General features: G+C 46.9%; 1 protein-coding gene across 2 annotated transcripts in view; it reads right to left on the bottom strand.

Moving 5' to 3' along the window:
- The window catches only part of LOC142578799 (lysosomal alpha-glucosidase-like), a 33,620-nt gene that overhangs the window by 9,027 nt on the left and 4,254 nt on the right, over positions 1 to 20,339 (bottom strand). Inside the window, exons 3-13 of one of the 2 annotated variants that reach the window (XM_075688381.1) lie at positions 19,799 to 20,106; positions 18,680 to 18,816; positions 15,350 to 15,519; positions 13,064 to 13,156; positions 9,636 to 9,874; positions 7,743 to 7,874; positions 4,997 to 5,107; positions 4,816 to 4,932; positions 4,252 to 4,457; positions 3,001 to 3,134; positions 1,762 to 1,913 (exon numbers count right to left, since the gene is read on the bottom strand). In XM_075688381.1, coding sequence (XP_075544496.1) covers positions 1,762 to 1,913; positions 3,001 to 3,134; positions 4,252 to 4,457; positions 4,816 to 4,932; positions 4,997 to 5,107; positions 7,743 to 7,874; positions 9,636 to 9,874; positions 13,064 to 13,156; positions 15,350 to 15,519; positions 18,680 to 18,816; positions 19,799 to 20,106 — 1,799 coding nt within the window. The remainder of the gene's footprint in view (positions 1 to 1,761; positions 1,914 to 3,000; positions 3,135 to 4,251; positions 4,458 to 4,815; positions 4,933 to 4,996; positions 5,108 to 7,742; positions 7,875 to 9,635; positions 9,875 to 13,063; positions 13,157 to 15,349; positions 15,520 to 18,679; positions 18,817 to 19,798; positions 20,107 to 20,339) is intronic. The other variant, XM_075688382.1, reaches the window with a different exon arrangement.

Genomic DNA, 20,339 nt, shown 5'->3' with positions numbered 1-20,339 from the left:
CGTTACTGGAAAGTTCCGGACTCGCAGCGTTAAAGAAAGGAAACGCATCTAGGCAGATGACGATTTTTGTTGTGTGGCAGAAGGGGCAAGCCAAAGGGTGTAAACTGTTCTTAGAGTGTACACGTGGGGAGGGGGAAGGGGAATGAAAGAGAGAGTGAACACATGAGTCTATATCGCACTTTCACATGCACTATGTTGGGTGCAGGATGTCTGCAGTCAGGCACTCAAGTCTGTTGCCTTCAGTTAGTGAAGAAGTACTCGAATGGATTCCTCGGCTAATGAACTGTGAGCCCAGGCTCCCACGATCATTGCTTCTGCGAATGGCCTATCGTCCAGTATATTCAAGGCGCACTAGAGAGTCTGACGTTGGTTATTAAAGCGAGAATAGGGATGACTGATGATCTCTTCACACTTGCACTTAGCGCACATCGGTGAGACCACCATTCCAATACGATAGCTGCAACAGTTAGTGAATGCTACTCCTATATACCCACAGCCGACACAGCAGTGTGGCGTCACATCGTGAAAGGTTTGCTGGTAAGTTCAGTTTCAATGATGGGTCAAGGCTGTATAAACGACAGTTAGAGTTCTGTGGTTTATGCCAGTAACTGAACGTGATGGTACGAGCGAGACTGCGAAGCTCTCTTGCAGCGTCTACCCTCGATAAAGGTATAAGGAGTGTCGGTGCTCCTGCCTGGGCACGTCGGACAGCCTCATCGGATTACCAACAACGCACAACGTCCCAGCAGCCACTGATATATACTTCAGAAGGACCGTCTGTTGGGTTAGATGGTCTAACCATGTAAATTCCAAATACAGCGCAAGAAATACACATACACATAAAGAAGACACGAAAGACGTGGACAAGCGCATGTCCGCGTCTTTCGTGTCTTCTTTATGTGTATGTGTATTTTTTGCGCTGTATTTGGAAACCACTGAAATGTTATATCATGTCCTCGTTCAGAAGCGCAATGGCATATTTCGTTGAGTTGGGACACCAGCTGTTCGTAATTACCACGTCGTAAACCTCGCAAGCTTTGGAGGGCTGCTTTCTAATCACAAAATATTGTCAATTTTCTAGGCGGTGCTTTTTCAGTGTATTCCACAGCAGCGCGAAGAGCGGCCAGTTCGGAACCTGTAGATTTCGTTACGTGTGAAGTATTAAACTTGATGATGATCGATTGAAATGATATAACAATGCCGCCTGTCGAACTTTCCGAGACCAAACCGTCAAGGTAAACATGGATTCGGTTAGCGCATTGCAAAAGTTCCAATGTGACCTGTTTGAGAGCCGCGGCGGTCAGGCTAGCCTTCTTCGCAATTACTGGAACAGCAAGGTACACAGGAAACTTTTTCAAGCACCACAAAGGGGATGGCGTTCTTGTTGCGGGTGAGTATCTCAATGACAAAGAGTACTGGTTAGCCGCAACTGATCTGGAAAACGCTGCCTTGGGTATTTTCTCTTTTCTCATGCAAGCGAGAGAGGTGGTGGTCAATTCCGTAGAGAACAGAGCCTGTCACCGACACTCCTGCAAGGGTAGTGCAGATTGCGCTTTCTATACCGAAATGAGCCGATTTGTTATATATATGCGCTGTCCTGCATGCGTATTAGCTATCGGCAATACAGCAGCAGCAGCCACGCGGTCAGCGAAGTTCCGGAGGGTACGCCCATAGAAAGCTTCGCTTTAGAAAATAAAACTCTGCTCGAAACGCGGTCTCTTTCATAGCTCTGTCGGGTTCGTGCCGTATGCGCGTACGCACCACGCTTCCGTTCATGTTGTGGCTCCTGGAGAAGGGGTAGAAGGCGCCCAGCTCAAACCATCGCGCGCACATCTCCTCGTTGGAGTCCTTGAAGAAGCCGCAGATGTCGGAGCCAGTCATCGGGATGCCGTACAAGCTGAAACTGAGCATGCCTGCATATCGAAGCCAAGAAGGAAAGCGAACCGAGAGTTTTATGATAGGGAACGCTCAACTTCATTCATCGTGCGTAGCGTACAAAGTTGCGGCCAGATCCTCCAAACAAAGCAACTCAAAATGTCAGCACTAAACCACTTTGGACTAGTAAAGTGCTCTCTAAAATTACTATTCTTATTCGCTTGGTGGGAAGCGGTTGGCTATAAAAAGAGAAGATGAAAGGCAAGCTTCCCTTTCCTGAAGCTGGTGCCGAATCTTATGTGCCTGTGTGTTGAGTGGGACGTAACGAACGTCAAGCTTCTCTTGAGTCTGGGCTACTTTAGCCCTGGGAGAATTCTTGAAACTTGCTAAGTTGTGCTTTTGGTTGCTTTAAAACGCAATGTAGTTATTTACTGATAAAGAACTAGTTTGACCCGAGCGGATGCTGTCAGAATTCATGACGTCACGGCATGCCGGTGTTGAAACATTAAGGCAGTGTAGCCTAGCCATCTCTTGTTCGTGTGTTTCTTTTCTGGCCTCCTTACCGAGCCTTTCCACAGAACGCCGCTTTTTTGTGCTGCATAAGCGTGGTTTACTAATACAGCTTAACTTAATGTCTCTATTTAGTGTCTTTACGAGGTTTCACGCGCCTCGCTTTGTGTTTGTTGTCGGCAGTACCCCTTGCACGTTGTTTTGTTCTGCAGCGACGTGATGAAGTCCTTGTCGCAAAACAATGTGGGCGATGACAGCGTACAAACGCCGCAATTCGGGGGGGGGGGGGGGGGTGTTTCAGAAAACTATCGCTGTTCAATTTCGTAATGCATGCTAGCGTCGTATCTTAGCAAATTGGCTAGCGAATTTCATAAAATGATGAGTTAATTAGGGAGCTTAGTTACAGCCATCGCAATATTTCTGACACCCACGACCGCAGATAATGTGTTGACAAACAACTTTTAAAAATATATCCATTGCACATTCTTTTTAAATGAATTTAAGAACTTCGCTGAAACTTTTGATATATATGGGACTACGTGAGGAAGAATGAAAGCCTTTGAAAACTGCAGCTAGGGAGGAAGATGCTCCGGTTCCCGTTCAACATCAGCTCACTCGGTACGCTGAGCCTGAGGTGGTCCCAGCTCGAGTCGGTGTCACCGGACCACTGCCCTGACCACGATCCTTGACCTGGGCTCGTAGAGCGGGATATTATGAAAGGTCGCTTTCCACGGATCTCCGCCAGGGCTCTGAAAGAAAAGAAACAAGTGTATGTTTGTGTGTGTGTGTCCTCCTCCTCCTCCTCATCCTCATCCTCCCCCCTCCCCCCCCCCCCCTCTCTCTCTCTCTCTCTCTGCGTCTCTTTTCTACACGCACGTGCCCCTATAGGGAATGGCTGCGCAGCATACGGCCAGCGACCAGGATTATAGCGGCCCACAGCATGTAGGCTTCGATGCTGTGCTAAACCTTTATTCAGAGCATAATCATATGATTAAAAACACAAAAATGGTTATATCTTGCTAAAATCAATACACGACATGAACTGTCGGTGGCATCAGGCACATTAAATAATGTGTGGGAGCGTAGGACCTCTTGTTGGGAGCTGATTAGAAAGTGGCACGACCACCGAATATATTCACCAAGTACCAGTGCCAAGACTTCATTATTGCCGCAGCATTCATAATTGAGTCGAACATGTACTTTACCGATAAGTTTCGACTGATTGATTGTAGACGGTGCGGCCTGAGAACTTTTGTTTGGTGTATGCGTCTTACTTTTGAACCTTGAGAAATGTGTGACCACATGTGCGGCATATGTGGATCTCATAGAAAGTAGTTTCTGGACCTCGCTGGTTTTGAGTCGTGCAGCCTGGCAATAGTCACGTCGCATCGCAGTGTACAGCCATGTCTCAGACCCGATCGCATTACTACAGCACCTGATGACAATTCTCGTGATTTGATTCCAACTACTGAATGTGAAATTTCTGAGGAACTGTGCTGAACTTTATGGTAAATATATGAACAATTCTGAACGACAAAGCATTCAATTGGTAAAACAATGATTATTGTATGAATTTGTTTTCAACAACAGACGAACTTTCTATTCTACTCTCTATATTACAATAAATTGTGCTTGTTGAGAGTGGAGAGAGGAAGACTGCCCACCCTTATTGATGCGCAGACACTAACCATTACACAACAGGACAAAATTCACCGGTACTCGACCTTACCAGGCTGACGGCTCTCTCCGGAGTACCGACGAGCCACAATGCTGCCTATATAGCTTAGGTGATCTAGCGAGCGCCGGCGCCAGTCGGCCGTGCCAAGGCCAACGAAAGTCTTCGGTCGACTGTGTGCCAGCACGCACCTGTAGGTGAGGATGGCCTCGAGATGTGCGTAGACGTTGTGCAAGTCGTAGTGGCTCGACAGGTGGTGGCGGTCGGTCATGCAGAGCGTCTTGTTGGACAGCGCCTCGTCGCCGGGCACGTAGGGCGGAGGGTTCGCCACCTCCTCCGGCGGGCATCCGCTGTCGCCCTCGTGGAAGTTCTCGAAGTTCGCCGGCTCGTTCATGTCCTGCTCGCCGAGCGCTATCACTGTTTTAGGAAGCGGAGGCCAGCGAATGGATCCTGCCACCGAAAACCCATTCAACTATACGCTCTATCTCCCCAATCCCCAGGAGAGAAGAAATGATGTGGGACCACATGTCAGATTGCTGGATAGGGGAAAGTTGAGAAGGAGCGTCCGCAATTAATTGAAGACCCCCTCTATGTCTAGTCCCGCATCCAACCTCTAAGCGCTTGAAGAGCTCAAGCGTTCAGTAATGCGACTGTATACATTACTGTCACATATTGCTCCCTTGGAAACACGTCGTACTCCGTGTACACACATAAACACGGAGTACGATTACATGGCTAGATCATGAGCTGCTTACAATCCACGCTCCATCGAAAGGTATGACGTCATGGAAGCGTCGGAACTGCTTGGTCCAGTAGGCTCCTGCCAAAGGGTGCGAGAAGTCCGGAAACACGCTGCTGTTTTCGTTCCACACCTGCGCAATGTCAAGTACCACAGATTCAATGTCAACGAGTTTTTAATAAACCTTCTCTGCTTACCTTTCCATTTTTTATGCCTCCGGTGGTGTTTTTGACGAAAATGTCCATTTCGACTCCATCGTCGTACGGCGGGTACATTCCAGGAGTCTCCGAACCGCTCACCGCTGGGTCCTGTGACCATATAGTAAGTGCGATTTGGGACAACAGGGCAGCGAAGCGGAGCACCTAAAGCAGGGCCGAAGTTTTATCTCGGTGGCATTTGTAGTTATGCTGGGGCAGCGGGATACACTTTGCACCGCCTATATAGAACACAGTAATAACACTCCGGAGCGTTTTCAAACGTTATTTATTGCAAAAGTCACAGCAAGCGCACACAGCTTGAACTTTGCCTATATATTATCCATAACTTACACCTTATATTCATATAAACAAAGTGCTTTTCTTAGTTCACCGAGTACATCAGAGAAAATAACTACGACCCTCGTATGACGCATGAAAATAAGGAGAAAGAAAGAGTTCAGTCAGTATTTGCAAAGCTTCTAGTTAAGCTAGGAAGCTAAAATTTCCGCGACGCAATACAGTTAATGTTTAGCCTTTTTTCACCAAATTGGAAGGTGGTGTCTTGTACAGTTGTTTCAGGACTGGTTGAAAACATTGCGAATAACGCAGCATGAAAGTCTGGAACGCTTGAATAATTACCTTTCTACAAAGGCAGTAATCACCCTCCACAGATTAAACATTTATTGTTTGTCACTCATAATGTGATGCCTTCCACAACGAAGTATAAACAACGTGTCTCACAGAGTTCATCGAAGAGGCTGGGAAAAAGCAACTGCATGTGTCGTATGACGCTTAAAAATTGGGAGAAAACAAGTATTCAGCAAATACTTTCAAAGCACATAAATACCTTGCAGAGTTAAAGCTTTCGTTACACGTCACCCATAGAGTGGCCCCCCTTCCTCTAAATACGAAGTTTCACCTTGGTCCTCCCAAGGAAACGGGGAAACGTTGTAAAAGTTTCATATATAATGCATCTAAACGGGCCGGAAGCAAGTGTTTAGGAATTTTCATTTAACCCAATTTGCCTGCATATCGCTCCCAATATTTTCCGCATTTTCTCAAGATATAAATGTCGGGAGGGTTTGTTTTCCGGAAAACCTTGAAAACTGACAGATAACGTTTTTGAGCGCTTCTAGTCGCATTAACAGCTTCGCTGTAAAAAGAGTTGTCACGCACAGAATATTTCACAGCAGCAGGTGTGATCTTGACTGCATTATCTAAGATCGAATCATAGGTCGAAACTTATCATGAGCACACGCGCGTACGCGCACGCACATGCACATACGCACGCATGCGCGCACACACACACACACGCACACACACACACACACACACACACACACACACACACACACACACACACACACACGCGCGCGCGCGCGCACGCACACACACACACACACACACACACACACACACACACACACACGCGCGCGCACACACACACACGCACGCACACACGCGCGCGCACACACACGCACACACACACACACGCACGCACACGCGCGCGCACACGCGCGCGCACACACACACACACACACACACACACACACGCACACGCGCGCACACACACACACACACACACACGCGCACACACACACACACACACACACACACACACACACGCGCACACACACACACACGCGCGCGCGCACGCACAGTTCAGCTGCTTCATTCCCTGCGTTTCAGTAATTTCGCTCCCTGATTCACTCCTTGATTTTAAGTAATTATTAATTATTTCTCTCCACCTAGTGGGTTTCCGCAGAACTACTACGTCAAACACTTGCCTTTACTTGGTGTTGTCGACAAATTCGACTTCGCCCTGCCACCTGCTCGCCGCCTGGTTAGCTCAGATGGTAGAGCGGCTGCCCCGGAAAGACGGTGATCCCGGGTTCGAGTCCCGGACCAGGACGAATTTTCCTTCAACTCTGAGGCTTTTCTTTCGAGGAACCCGTATGTGTTTCCTTTGTAGCAATTGCTACGAATGGGTGGATGTCTGATTTTCCCTCTATTAATTATTATTATTATTATTATTGAGCCCATGCCCACTAGTGCATCTTCCCAAACGAAGTGCAGGTACGAGTGGCTCTATGTTATCCTCGTCTCCTATCTTTGTCCATGTGCATTTATTAAGGCGAAAGCCCTAGACGGCTCATAGGACGAAAAATCGTAAGGTCCGCCGTTACGGCACCAAAATTCATAAGGAGTCGAACTCACGACCTCTGGTGGGAGCCGAACGCGCGACCTTTTGTGTTAATTGGGGCGAAGTTAATTAAGACAGTTCATTAAGGTAGAGTTAGGACACTCCAATTAACGACCTTTGGGGGGAGGAAATTAATAGGAAGTAACGCATTCGAATGAAAACGTTAAGTAATGTAATGAATATCTTGTGAGGGCGCACACTTTCGCCTTCATTCTCTTTAGCGTATGTGAAAGTGACTGTCAACTTATTATTTATTTACTTACTTGCGTACCATGGGTTGCCACACGGCATACTATACATAAATGCGCGCAGGCCTTTGTCAAAAGGCAGCAACTGTCCATAAGTAACTGCTCGTATTCCGTGAACATCGTCTGTCCGCATATTGTCGCGATATATTTTTGCCTAAATCACTTATAAACTAAATTGTTAAAAGTTGTTAAATTGTTATATATGCAAAACCCAGGCAGCTAATGCTCACAAACAAGCTGCCAATATACTTTTCTAGCACTATAAGACTGCGTATAGTGGAAGGCTCGCACTCACAAAGATGAGGACGTAGCGCCTGCCTCCAGCGTGAACCTCGCGCACAAACTCTGGCAGTCCCGCGAATGCTTCCTTGTCGTACGTGAAGGCGTTGCGCCGTTCCATTGAGTCGATGTCGTTCCACTGGGCGTCCTGCAACCATGCGCGAAAGCATGGCAAAAGAACATTTACCTCAGTCATTGCCATTCTAAAACAGACTTGAAACAACAAGGACATGCATGAAATAAATTATCTTTTTATAGAAGCAGCAGGCAGCTGTAATCTACTTCCAGCGCCAATTCCTTACATTGTGTTCGGACAGGCTGACCAGATTAGTCAACGCAAGCATGCCGACGAGCGTGAAAAAGCGGTGCACAACCTGTTTAGAATTAGCCATAAAGAGCAATCGCAATATTTAATCTAATACAATTAACTTCGAAATTTTTACGGGCCAAAACCACATTTCATTATGACTCACGTCGCAGCGGGGGATTCCGGATTAATTTTGACAGCCTGGGGTTCCTTAATGTGCACCCAATGCACATTGGTTACGCGGGCGTTTTGTGCATTTCGCTCCCATCGAAACGCGGCCGCCGGAGTCGCGATTTCATCCCGCGACCTCGTGCTTAACAGAGCCACGCCATAGCTACTAAGCCACCATGGTGGGCAATCTGTACAACAATCTCGCCCATTGAATTAACAATATACTATGTACCTTACATTTAAATGGAAGTTTTTGCAAATGGCTGAAGTTGCTAAGCTAAGAAAGTGTGCGCGAATTCACAAAGCTTATAGTAAGTGTTCTTTGCAATTGACCGGTCAAACTGGATAATAACTCCAGTGAAATCGGGCTCGACATCTTCAGTTATTCTTTGCGCTTGTTATTCACTTCACTCTTATTCAGTTATTCACTTCAAAAAAGATAGTTGGCCCATGGCCAACTGCAGGCCTTCAAAAAAGAGCACTTCTTGCTCTAAAAAGTTTTTAGAGGACGCCAACATTTTGGGAAAATATTAAGTATCAGATGATCCGAATGCGCTACATGAGTAACATAAACGTTGTTCGTGATTCATAATTGGTTTATGGGATGATCGCAACTTTTACGCAATATGTATAATTCTGTTCTGTACTTGCAGTGTATACATGTGTTGTGTGTTTTGGATGTTGTAAATACCTGACTTTATATATGCGTACGTGGACTGAACTAATGCACAGAACTTGGCGACTCATGTACTGTTGGACTGTATATTTTTATGCCATATTTTGTGTCGATATTCTCCCTTTTTACGCAAATTTGTTTCCTTTGCCAAGTGACAAGGAGTAGCCGGTGCCGCCATAAAGGCGCCAACCTCTCCTAATATTCATGTCAAAAAAAAAAAAAAAAAAGAAGGCTACACCCACGTTTGCCCTCGAGAACTGCAGCAGTGCCTTCGTCGCCCTCTTCGTGCGACGGCTCACACGAGGTCGGCGTATGCGGGGCGAGGGACCGTATCTAACAGAATGTGGCCTCCTTGCGCTGTTTTTAAAAGGCCACCGAGCAGTAAACAATAATGCAAACAGCATCGCAAGAAGCTGAATTAAGCCATTAGGCACTATTAAGCTGAACCAATAGTGTTTGCACAGCCATGCAAAAAGTTGCAACATGATTGCATAAATTTTCACTTGACCAAGGGTAGACGTCAGTGGCTTGTTATAAATGTCCTGAGAATAATCTCGTAATTCAATGACAGCGTTATCCTTTAAGTGCTGCATAGGTACTCTTACTGGTTGCCGACCACGAAAAACGAGGCCGCCCAGATACTTGTACCTCAAAAACATGATCTGGGTTTCACCCCGGAAATTACAGAACAATCAAATCTTTCTATAGTCTTACAAACAAGGTTTCTTTAACGAGCTAAAGTAGCTGCCACTCACCAAAGGGATGCCCGCGAGCACGTTGTTCTGCATGATTTCTCGCGTGTTGTTAAGGTTTTCGTAACCATAACGACAGAGGTGAAATCCAAGACTCCAGTACGGGGGCATGGCGGGAAAGCCCACCACACGCTGGTACTGCTGCACCACTTTCGACGGCGTGGGGCCCACGAACAGGAACAAGTCCAGTACACCGCCGAGGGCACGGAATGTGACCGCCGGCGCCGGTTGCAGCAGGGCCTCTGAAAAAGAGTGAATATTCTTATTTATTTATTGATTTTCTTTTTTTTGCGTTTTAATTCACTTGCAATTGTGGTTTGCACAATGATAATCTTTACGCTAAGCCATGGCTGCACAGCTCAAGACCTGCGAGGGCCGAATCCAACTTTTCTGAAAGTCGCACGTGTCGCATTTTAGTGAGAGACGTTGCATGTTTTGCCTCCGGAAAAACAGGGGCCGAATTCACAAAGCTTTTCCTTCGTGAGTGCTGTTTGCCATTTGCCGGCCGCCTTCGCTAACAATATGTCATCAGGAATGGTTCGCATTTCTTCTCACGAACAATTCTAGCGTAACCGATTTTTGTGAATAAAGGGCCAGATTGTTTGCCGTCATGGCACTAGTCTTTCTCCTCAGCACGTCTTGTGATGTCCTGTTTCTGATTGAAGTTCCAAGGCGGTTGTTGTTAGAGCGTCCGCTCACAGACGTAGTTGCATTAGAGGAGATGCCTGTTTCAGTGAAATGTTAGCTACGTTTGCATGTTTGTTCTTATTAAGGCACTTATAAAACCGAGGAAGTGGCTGCATCCCCTGCATGCCGCATGCCTCTGGCAAACACTACCAGTCAAATAGCTCCAGCTACACTGTGTGCTCACAGTTTTGCAGCACTACCAGATGGCGCTCGACTCCGCGCATCCGCAGAAGCAGTATAGTAGCAAGAGCTTGGTGGCGCAACTCACCCCCCCCGTTCCAAAGGGGAGGATCATAACATCCATCCATCCATCCGCGGCAGCGGCGGCGCCAGCCGTTCGAGGGAAAGAAAAAAAAAAGATACAGAAAGCTCGCTTTCGCGCACCTGCGGCTGCACGTACGTAATGAGGAAGTAAACGCTTCTTGCGGATAGAGTGGATTCGAATTGCGCTACGTACGTACCCTCTAAAACAAAATTACACCCTTTGGGTTGTATCTTGCCACACAACAATAAACGTCATCTGTCTTGCCCGCATTTCCTTTCTTTAACGCTGCGAGCCCCGTACTTCCCAGTAACAAACGGCATGCGCGTTATCAGCATGACATATATCATTCCTGACCGGAAAGTAGGGGGCGGGGCGTTTTCAAAAAAGGAAACGCAAGCAAGGCAGACGACGATTATTGTTGTGTGGCAGATATACACCCTAAAGGGCGTACCTTTGTCTAAGAGTGTATGCGCATGCTGTCTCTGAAACCACGATGCGTTCAAGGTAGATCGGTATAGTTTGTGTGCGCCCGATCTTGTGTGCGTTTGCATGCGCGCGTGCGCGCGCGCGCTCGTGTACTCGTTTTTCGACTCTTTCTGAACGCAAACAAAGCTTTGTATACAGATTCCAACTCGTTGGATCTGATGCGGTTCTTTCTTCAAGTTTTCTTGGTGCCGCATTAAACCGCGGCCGCTATAAACGGAACACATACAACTCGGGGGCACTATGTTGTGCAGCCCTGCTCTATGCTAAACGCTTGTGATGGTCTCTCGTGTTCTTTTTTAATGCCTGTGTTTAATGCATCTTTTTCTGGCGTTCTTTTTAATAATAAAAAAGCACTAAGCGTGATTTTAATGCATTAGCGTAAGTGGTGTCAAAGTGGGAGAAAAGTGTATGTGTGTGAAATGTGTGAACGGTGGTCCGGAGGACTGCTCCGGGCCACCGACTGTTGTACGTCGCACCTCGAAGAGGCAGGACGTGTGTCGGGTGAGCCACTAAACAACACTTTGCAATGTGGTGAACGCTGTTTAAACCATGGATCATCCGGGATCTCAAAGAGGTGCGACGTAATGCTCACGCATTTCTCCCGCATTTACCACTAAATCGCTCATTTTTTTTTTCAAGTATACTTGACGTCGCATTAAACCGAAGCCGCTGTAAACGGAACACATGCAGCTCGCGGGCAACCCTGCTATATTGGCAACCGTGCTCTATGCTAGACGTTTGGGATGGTCTCGTGTTCTTTTTTAATGCATGTGTTTAATGCGTCTTTTTGTGTGTTCTTTTTAATTATAAAAACACTAACCATGCTTTGTTTTCCTGCTCTCTCTCTCTCTCTCTCTCTCTCTCTTTCTAATTATTTTGACGTGCAGCTTGCAACAACGTCTTTGTAATTAAACCCCCTTCTTCAATAATACCAAATAGTTCATACAACATAACCTGGACGGCCTTTTAGCAAATTTGACTTGCTTCGTAGATGCTGCCCTGTGTGAGCGCTAAAATTTGGCAACAAACTGCGTTTATTAAATGCGCAAGCACTTCTACACCTACCCAACGAGGAACTCCCTCCATTCGTCCCTCCTTCACGCAAGACGATCGTTTTCAATACAGGGGGCGAACTGACCTTCTTGCTGCCTCTCGCTTCATCGCGAACTAAGAGGCGAGAACCCAGCGCACGCGAAGCTATCAGCACTCGGCGCTCTCGGTCCCCATCGCACATCGCTTTCAAGACAAGGCCCGCGCGGCCGTACCATACGCACCCGCCGCTGGAGTACGGTTGATCACGGTTGACAATGGCTCGACGCGGATGGATAGAAAGCTAAAGAGCGGTTACGGAACGCCAGTCATCAGCCGATCTTGGGCCACCCCCTGCAGTAGTTTGCTTGCGTCATCAATTCACCTTGAGCCGCCGTCCGCAGCAGCTCGTGTCGCCGCGGCGCTGTCGTTTATGCTGGTCAGATCAAGTTTCATAGCAATGATAACACAACACCGGGCTGCGTGGAGATGAGCAAGTGGAGCAAGGCTTATGCATACTTAGACAACTCCCAGAGGAGTTCCTGCATGAATTTTTTTCACGTGTGGTAGAGCATGGGCTGTCTCTGTAATTTCCTTTCGGCTTCGCGGTAATCAGTGGGCTTGTACTGTAGTTCCACGAATTGTGCTCTCACAGGCTACTCACAAGCCCAATGAAGCAAGACACGATGACAAGCCCAATGAAGCCCAAGCAAGACAAGCCCAATGAAGCAAGCCCTACACGTCATGGTCCCACCTTTGTTGACCGCTGTTTACGAGAGCACTGAAACACAGACACGGCGGCTAGGAGTGACGCTAAAGGATCGCTTCATGTGACTGAGCCTTTCCGATCACGTCTTTCAATAGATTGCGAAATCTTACGGGTATCGTTTAAATTTAGGCTATCTTTTCTTTGCTCGATCTATATTTATTTTAAATCCCACAGACGTATTTTGCGATCTCTTACCCATGAAATTGCTGTTGTGCAAAAAGACACCGTGACTCAGACCTCCGCGTTCAACAACCAAGTAGAAAGGATGCGACCCGTACAAGTTCTTGTCTTCCTGCGCAAAAAAATGAATAATAAAAAAAACAGTGAATTGTCTTTTTCGCGAGTTTTTCGTGCTAAGATGCCAAACATAAATTGGCTGGCTGTAAAAAAAGCAATGACAATAATAAGTGAACTTGCTGATGAGGTATTGCTGGACTAGTTGGTTAAACATTATCGATTCATTGACAGCGCACTTGATGAGACAAAGACAAACATGAAAACACATACACACACATCGGCGCTGAACTGCAACTGAAGGTTTAATGCTACATGTACGAGAGGTATTTACGGTTATGCTTAAAAAAACAACAGCAGTGGTGTGTGAGACGCCCTCGTGGTCATGATTAAACAACGATAATGCTGTTCGAGCCGCATTTGTGGTCATGTTTAAAAATAACAATAGCCATGCATACGTTGTTTTTAAGCATGGCCATAAATGTGTCTCGCACGGCATTAAACGTTCAGTTGTAGTTCACCGCCGGTGTGTGTGCATCTGTTTAAACGTTCGTATTTGTTTCATCAAGTGCGCTGCCGTTGAATTGATAAAATAAGTAAACGTATTTTTTCGGCACATCATTGCGAAAAGGGGGAACCAATTTGAACATACACATACATAAGAAATAAAACAGTAATCTTAGCAGTACGGCAGAGATATCTGTCGTCAAATGCCAGTTGAATATTTGTACAGATGCTTTTGACTTTGGACGTATAATCCGGGCAAGGATGCGCAGATAGAGCCTGTACTTTATTTCACATTCTGCTCTTCTTCCCAACAAAGTGAGAAAGATAGAAAGAAGACAAAGGATTGGAGCTCATCAAATGCACATCTAGTTCACTATACTCTGCGCTGGCGAAGAGGGGATAGAGATACGAAAGGAGAGAGAAGGAAGGATAGATGTATAGAGACAGCACTCGTAGGGGGCACACATGAAGAGGCGCAGCAAGTATATTACATGTTTTCAGAGACCTGCTGACTTGAGCTACTGCAGTAATGCCTCTCGTTGCTTTCGTTCAAGCTAATGATGCAGATACGTGCACTGTGAATGAAGCTTCAGACAATGCCGTTTATTGCTTCATTTGCAGCTACGTCCGTCACTCTGCAGCCCCATTGCTTCGCAAGTCCAGGAATCTGGGACATCGTCTACTGCAGTGAAGCCGACACTGGGGCGATGAGGTCGGCGTAACTCTATGGCAAGCATTTCTTTAGAAATCGATTGCTGAGTAATGCCTCGCTCTTCGCGATTTGCACTGTAGGCGCTTAATCGCTGCAGCAACCTCACGCTATATATCGCGTCTACTTTAATGCCACTGCCTGGATCTTTCTTCCTGGGGCACTTTTGCAGACCCGTTTTTAAAATGCACGGGGCGATTTTTAACGTGCCGATTGCAGCGCAGCGAAAGCTCATCCGCTAATTGCACTCTATAGTGGCGCATAGTGTAGGTCTCTCTCTATATGTAGGTCCAGTTCGGTTTCATTCCGCTAGCTGAAATTTTTTCCTGGGGCGCTTTTGTTTGGCCACTGTGCGGCGAAGCAGCCCTACATGGGCAAAAGATTCGTCCGTCGTTGAATTGATGCAGTGCCGTCCGAGCTTCCCATCTGTGCGCGCCATTTTATCTCATGTATCGCCGCACGGCGAAATCGTTATTTGCTATTTAGGACATATCTTGTTTTCACATTCAGTTAGGCACTCACACTACAGACTCTACTCCGCTAGCGACTGCGCACTTTGCGCTGCGGCGCGCGCTCGAGCGCGCCGTCTCGCATTGATCATCACCACAAAGTTGGAATTTTGCATTGTGACAGTAGACCTTATTGTCATGAGTATTTAGTTCCCAGGACCTGTCGAAAATGGCACCGCCTTGCCGGCGCGAGGGTTGCCATTGAAGACCACTCCGCACGGCCATTATCGACCCCCATCACTCCACATGACTATAACTACGTCACTTGTTACTTTCCTTTATTCTTTATTGTTTTGTAACCTCTTTCTTTTCACCTCACTCCCCCCTGTAATTCCTTTGTGGTCTTGAAGGCACAATAAAAGAAATTAAACGAAATGAAATAAACGCTACGGAGACCGTTCCTTTTGCAAGCATACGCGCTCGTGCTTTCTTACAATAGAACAATCGCGAGGCCTGTGCAACGCGTGCAGCTATACGCTGAGGCTGCTTCCATTGTGGGCGGTGCCGTAGGAGGCGCAACACTTGCCATGACCGGCCTGTCCTTGTTGAAGAGGATCTGGCTGGTCCAGTTGAGGCTTCTGCGGAGGGGACCCCAGTGCTGCCCCAGGCCGTACAGCACGTCCGAAGGCAGCAGCGTCGACAGCTGCAGGAAGCGGTCGGTAAACACTAGCCGCGACAGGTCCGTGTGGAAACTGCACAGAGAGTCACACTGGTCACCCGAAGAGCCCATTTTCTCTCTCGCGCATATACTTTTCTTTGTGAGTTGTTAGGGGACTTCGCTCTTCGATCTGAAATGCAGGGAGAGAGGCGTTTGTCAGCGAAGAGTATAGCTTTCCATGGGGCCGGCTGCTCCAGAACATAGGCGGCGTTTACATGAATGCAAAAAGCGGCGCATCGCACCGCATTTCTAGCTCATCGCGTCTATGCTAGGGACGGAAATGCGCGAAGGCGGATCGCATTAATGCTATAGGAGACGGGAGTATGAGACGGCGTAAGTTGCTCATGGATATACTCTTTGTGCGTTGTCAAAATGTACATTGGGTGTTGTATGTAGACGGCGAAGCCGATGCTAGGGTGTTTTGATCTGGGTGCGACTCGACAGAACACGCTGGTCCGAACCGCAGGCCGGACTGGGTACAGGGTCACATGAGAACCCAAACACCTCCACGCAGAAGTTGCCGTAGTCAGTGTGTGCTTAGAACAATGCGTGCTTACACCAACGTAGGAGAAGCAAGACGGGTACGGGTGCCGAGTGTATAGTGCACCAACTATAGTCCCTGAAAATATTCTACTGAACCATTGCTCTTTCTCCACTTTCATCTGCAGTTCTTGTTAGAGAGAGAGAAAGTCATAAGGAAAAGGCAGGGAGGTTAACCAGGCTGAGCCCCGTATATATGCTACCCTGCGCTGAGGAAAGGGACAGGCCGTCATAGAGGCTGGTGCACTTCAAGAAACGCAGCAGCGCCTTTGTGGCCTTGCGCATAGCAGACGCACGAGGTCACGGGCCCAAGCAAGGTCTTCTCCTCTGTAGAAGATGTGTCGTCAGGATATTTCTTCAATAACTGGGAGAAACGCAGATTATTACAGCGCCGACAAAGAATTTGGTGAATTCTAGTTAGCTTACTTTCGCTGATACAAAAATCTGAAAAACTGCAAAATAAGATTCTTATTTTGCTCTAAATACAGGGAAAGGCACGACGATGCTCTGCAGATACCGCAAATTCAGCTCGCAAGTCCCAATGTTATTCTTGAACTCATGGAGAAGCACAATAAAGAAAGTTATGCAAAAACCGTCCAGGATTTATTTATTTATTTATTTCAGATACTGTCAATCCCAGTGGGATTTTTACAGGTTGGGCATATAATATATACTCACAAATAGCGAAAGAAACAGGTTCACATGATTTCAACAATGATATTTGCAATCGACACGAAGCAGGTATACACACATGGTAGGAAATAAAACAAGAATGGTACATTTCATTTGGCAAAAAGGGGTGACATTGCCTAGGCAAATACAATGCCCGTACAGATTTCATTTTATACAATGACGTGAGTGGTGTTATTTCCGGCTAACATAATCTAATTATTGCGCAACAGCTCTTCTACAAGGGTTACAAATTTCGGCAACGATGTGTTAGTCGTTATGCTGGGGTCCAGGCTATTTCATTCTCTTACTGCAAGAGGAAAGAACGAATATGTAAAACAATCAGTGCGAAATGCATATTCTTTAAGTGTTAATGAATGCTTATGGCGGGAAGGTCTGGTGTCACCTAGGGATATATACAACGAAGTATTTATTCGTAATGCATTGTGTATTAATTGGAACAATAATTTTAGTCTTGCTATAGTTTGGCGCGGTTTCGCAGAGTAGGAATACAGGCTTGTTTTAACAGTTGGGTAGGTGAATCGCTATTCTTGTATTTGTTAAAGATGAATCTAATTGCCTTTCGCTGCACTTCTTCTAGTTTGTTGATAAGCTGTTGTGTATGGGGAAACCAAATTGTGTTACCGTATTCGATAACTGGGCGAATAAATGCGTCACGGGCTGATGATTGCAAGTGAATTACTTTTTGAATCCGCTCAATAATCCACGATAGTCGTTGGCGCAACGTTTCTTTGCGTTCCCGTGTGGCCACGACGCCCGCACGATCTTGCCAAGCCTCGCATCGTTGGCGCAAGGTTCCTTACTGTTCCTCGACGTCACTGCGGGCTCCCGTTGACGCGCAGCCTCGCGTCGCTTCTCCAACTCCTTTTCAGCCACATGACCCGATACCGGCCGACATGAGCTCTGCGGGGAGGGTAGCTCGCCTTCCCGCACCATCGCCTTGCAATATTTCATTTCCTTACATTTACGCTATTATTAAACTCAAGTCCCGCTGCTGCTGCTGCTTTAGAACGACTCGCTCACAGGAAAGCATTCATATAGCAAATCGCCCTATGTGTACAGCCCCGTCTGTACTACCCCTACAGATGTGCCGACTCTGTTTTCTACGGATTTACGCAGTGGAAGTACAAACAGTCCCTAAATATCCTCATTGCAACAAATATAGTCCAAGCGCGTAATTCCTTTATCAAAGCGAATCTTTCCACTCATTTACCAGCGTTCGGCGCGTCTGCTTGGTTGGCTTCCGACCGAGTATGGTGCAATAGTAAACTGGACTGATTCCGGAGATGGCATGATGGAACGTGGGCCGATCCCGGAGAGCAGTATAATCCTCGGTCGCGTGGGTCACGTGGGTCGCGTGGGGGAGGGGGGGGGAGGAGATTCCGCGTTCTGCTTATTTGCCGGGTAGGCACGTAATCGCAATGCTGCTAAACGCGTTTCAGGAGATGAACAGTTCTACAGCGATTTAAGGAAACACTTCGGGACGGCTTCGCGTAACAGCGACTCCAAAATATGCGTTTAATCTGCATATTAACCTTTATTCTTTTTGTACGAATGGCTTCGTGAATGAGATCGTAATTTTGTTGTCTATAAGAATTGGTTGACACATCGTCTAACTCGCGGTCACGATTGACTGGCAAGCGGCAACACTTTCACTGTCCGAAAGAGAATCGGTTACCCACAACTAGTTGATCGCGTCGACCAGCGAATGCAAAACTTTGTGTGTACGTGGGCCCATCATCTCCATGGGCGTTCACTGTCTTGCGATCGACGTTTGTATGAGATGGGCAAGCTGCGTTGCCAGATCAAGCGATTCATATTTCGGTGTTTTACGTTGCGCTCTGAGACCACCAGTGATGCTTTGATCACTGTACTTCTGTGCCAAAAATAAAATACATTGAAAGTTGAAATTTCTGTGTACGCTGCATTCGTTTTCCGAACGGACATGATGCCATACCACTTACATATTCGTTCCACTTCGGTTCACTGTGATGACTCCGCTGGTGCTGACGTTAACCGAGTAGTCACGCACACCGGCGAAGGTCCGAAAAGGAATACGTGGAACTGGAGGGACGAATCGCTCCTTGGCGGCGTCTGTTACCTGCAGCAAGCGACGCGCCTGCATGCTCGACTGCTCTTCTATAGCTGGATGAACTGTCATCGAAACACAGTACTCAAGCTTGTCCGCAAAATCATTTCGTCGAATCTATTTATTGGGTTTTTGAGAAATCAGTTTTGAAAAACCGGCGAGAACACCTTAACTGCTGGTGTACTCAGTGACGCAATATATCATGGCAAAATTTGCCGGAGCGCATGCCTCTGGCGTGTTACCCTATTTCCGCAGTATCGAAAGTTCTTCCATAGCGTAGACTACATTCGCATGCATGTATTTCTTGGAACTTGCGCTGTTAAACTTGCTGTAGTTATCGCGATTGTGTAGAATGACATGGCAATTACAGCAGACCAACACCTGTCTTGAATTAATTTTAGCGAATGCCACACTGATGGCTTGCATTAAGCGTTGCCTTGACGAGGAGATCTGCAAAATTATCGCTCCATTGCCTACGTTGCAATACAGCAGCCAGATTTTTTTAGCTCTTTATCTTAAACAATATTTGCGTTTAAATAATTGTGCAACGGTGTACCATTGAGTGCTACTTTTCATCCCACAGACTGAACCGTTGCACGTAAAACCTCATCAATAAATTACATTGCCAAGACAGTTCCGGCACATCTTTCCCAATGCTAACTCTGGATTGTCCCTTTTAAACAGCTACCACTATAATATTATTAAAGTGAACACGTGTTCGCTATATGCAATATGTCAAAATTCTGCCTACGCGTTCAGACTTTCATATATGCCGATGCTGGGTTGAAACTATGACGCAGCAAAACGCATGTTCAAACCAGTACTAATTACGAGGTTCTTAAACTTCATTCAGCTTTTCTTCAAACATTGTCATAAGGTATAGGATGGTAGTCCTTTACGCCACAATCGAACGAAATTTCTTTGCACGTGGATGTCAAGGGTGTCGAGTAATCGGCTTTTCTACGATAAACCCGCCATCGCGTAGCTCGCTTACCCTGATCCTTACGGTGTCCCTGTCGTAGTACATGACGTCGACGTCCACCTTCTGAATGTCCACGTCGACGCCCGAAGGTCTATGGCGCTTGAGCCGCAGGCTGACTCGGTCGTCGTGCGTGGCCGTGCCGACAACCTGGTATCCACTGTGGTCACGGGCGAAGTAGCAGTGGGGTACCAGGCTGGGTTCCGCGCCTTCTGCCAATGGCGACCAGCAGCAGCCTCGGCTCGAGCACGCATCTCGCGTCGCTCCTGGCTCGGGGTGGCAGTCGAATCGCTCGGCGATGCTCTCCAGCAGACACCTGTTGGCTGAGGAAAGCGGGCGGGTGCGAAGAGTAGCGTTTTGAGACCGCGAATCGAATGCGAATCGAATAGTAGCAGAAGGCAATCCCAAAGACCCGTACATCGAACATCTTCAGAATATTTTTCATATATTGAACAGCAGTCTTCACGGTTATTAAAACGATGTTCACATCTAAGTATTCATAATGTCAGCAAGTTTCTGTCATTGCATTGCACGTTATGAAGCGTGTTTATTAAAA

The sequence above is a fragment of the Dermacentor variabilis genome, chromosome 4, assembly GCF_050947875.1.
Source record: "Dermacentor variabilis isolate Ectoservices chromosome 4, ASM5094787v1, whole genome shotgun sequence".
NCBI lineage: Eukaryota > Metazoa > Arthropoda > Arachnida > Ixodida > Ixodidae > Dermacentor > Dermacentor variabilis.
This window is presented reverse-complemented; position numbering and strand designations above follow the sequence as displayed.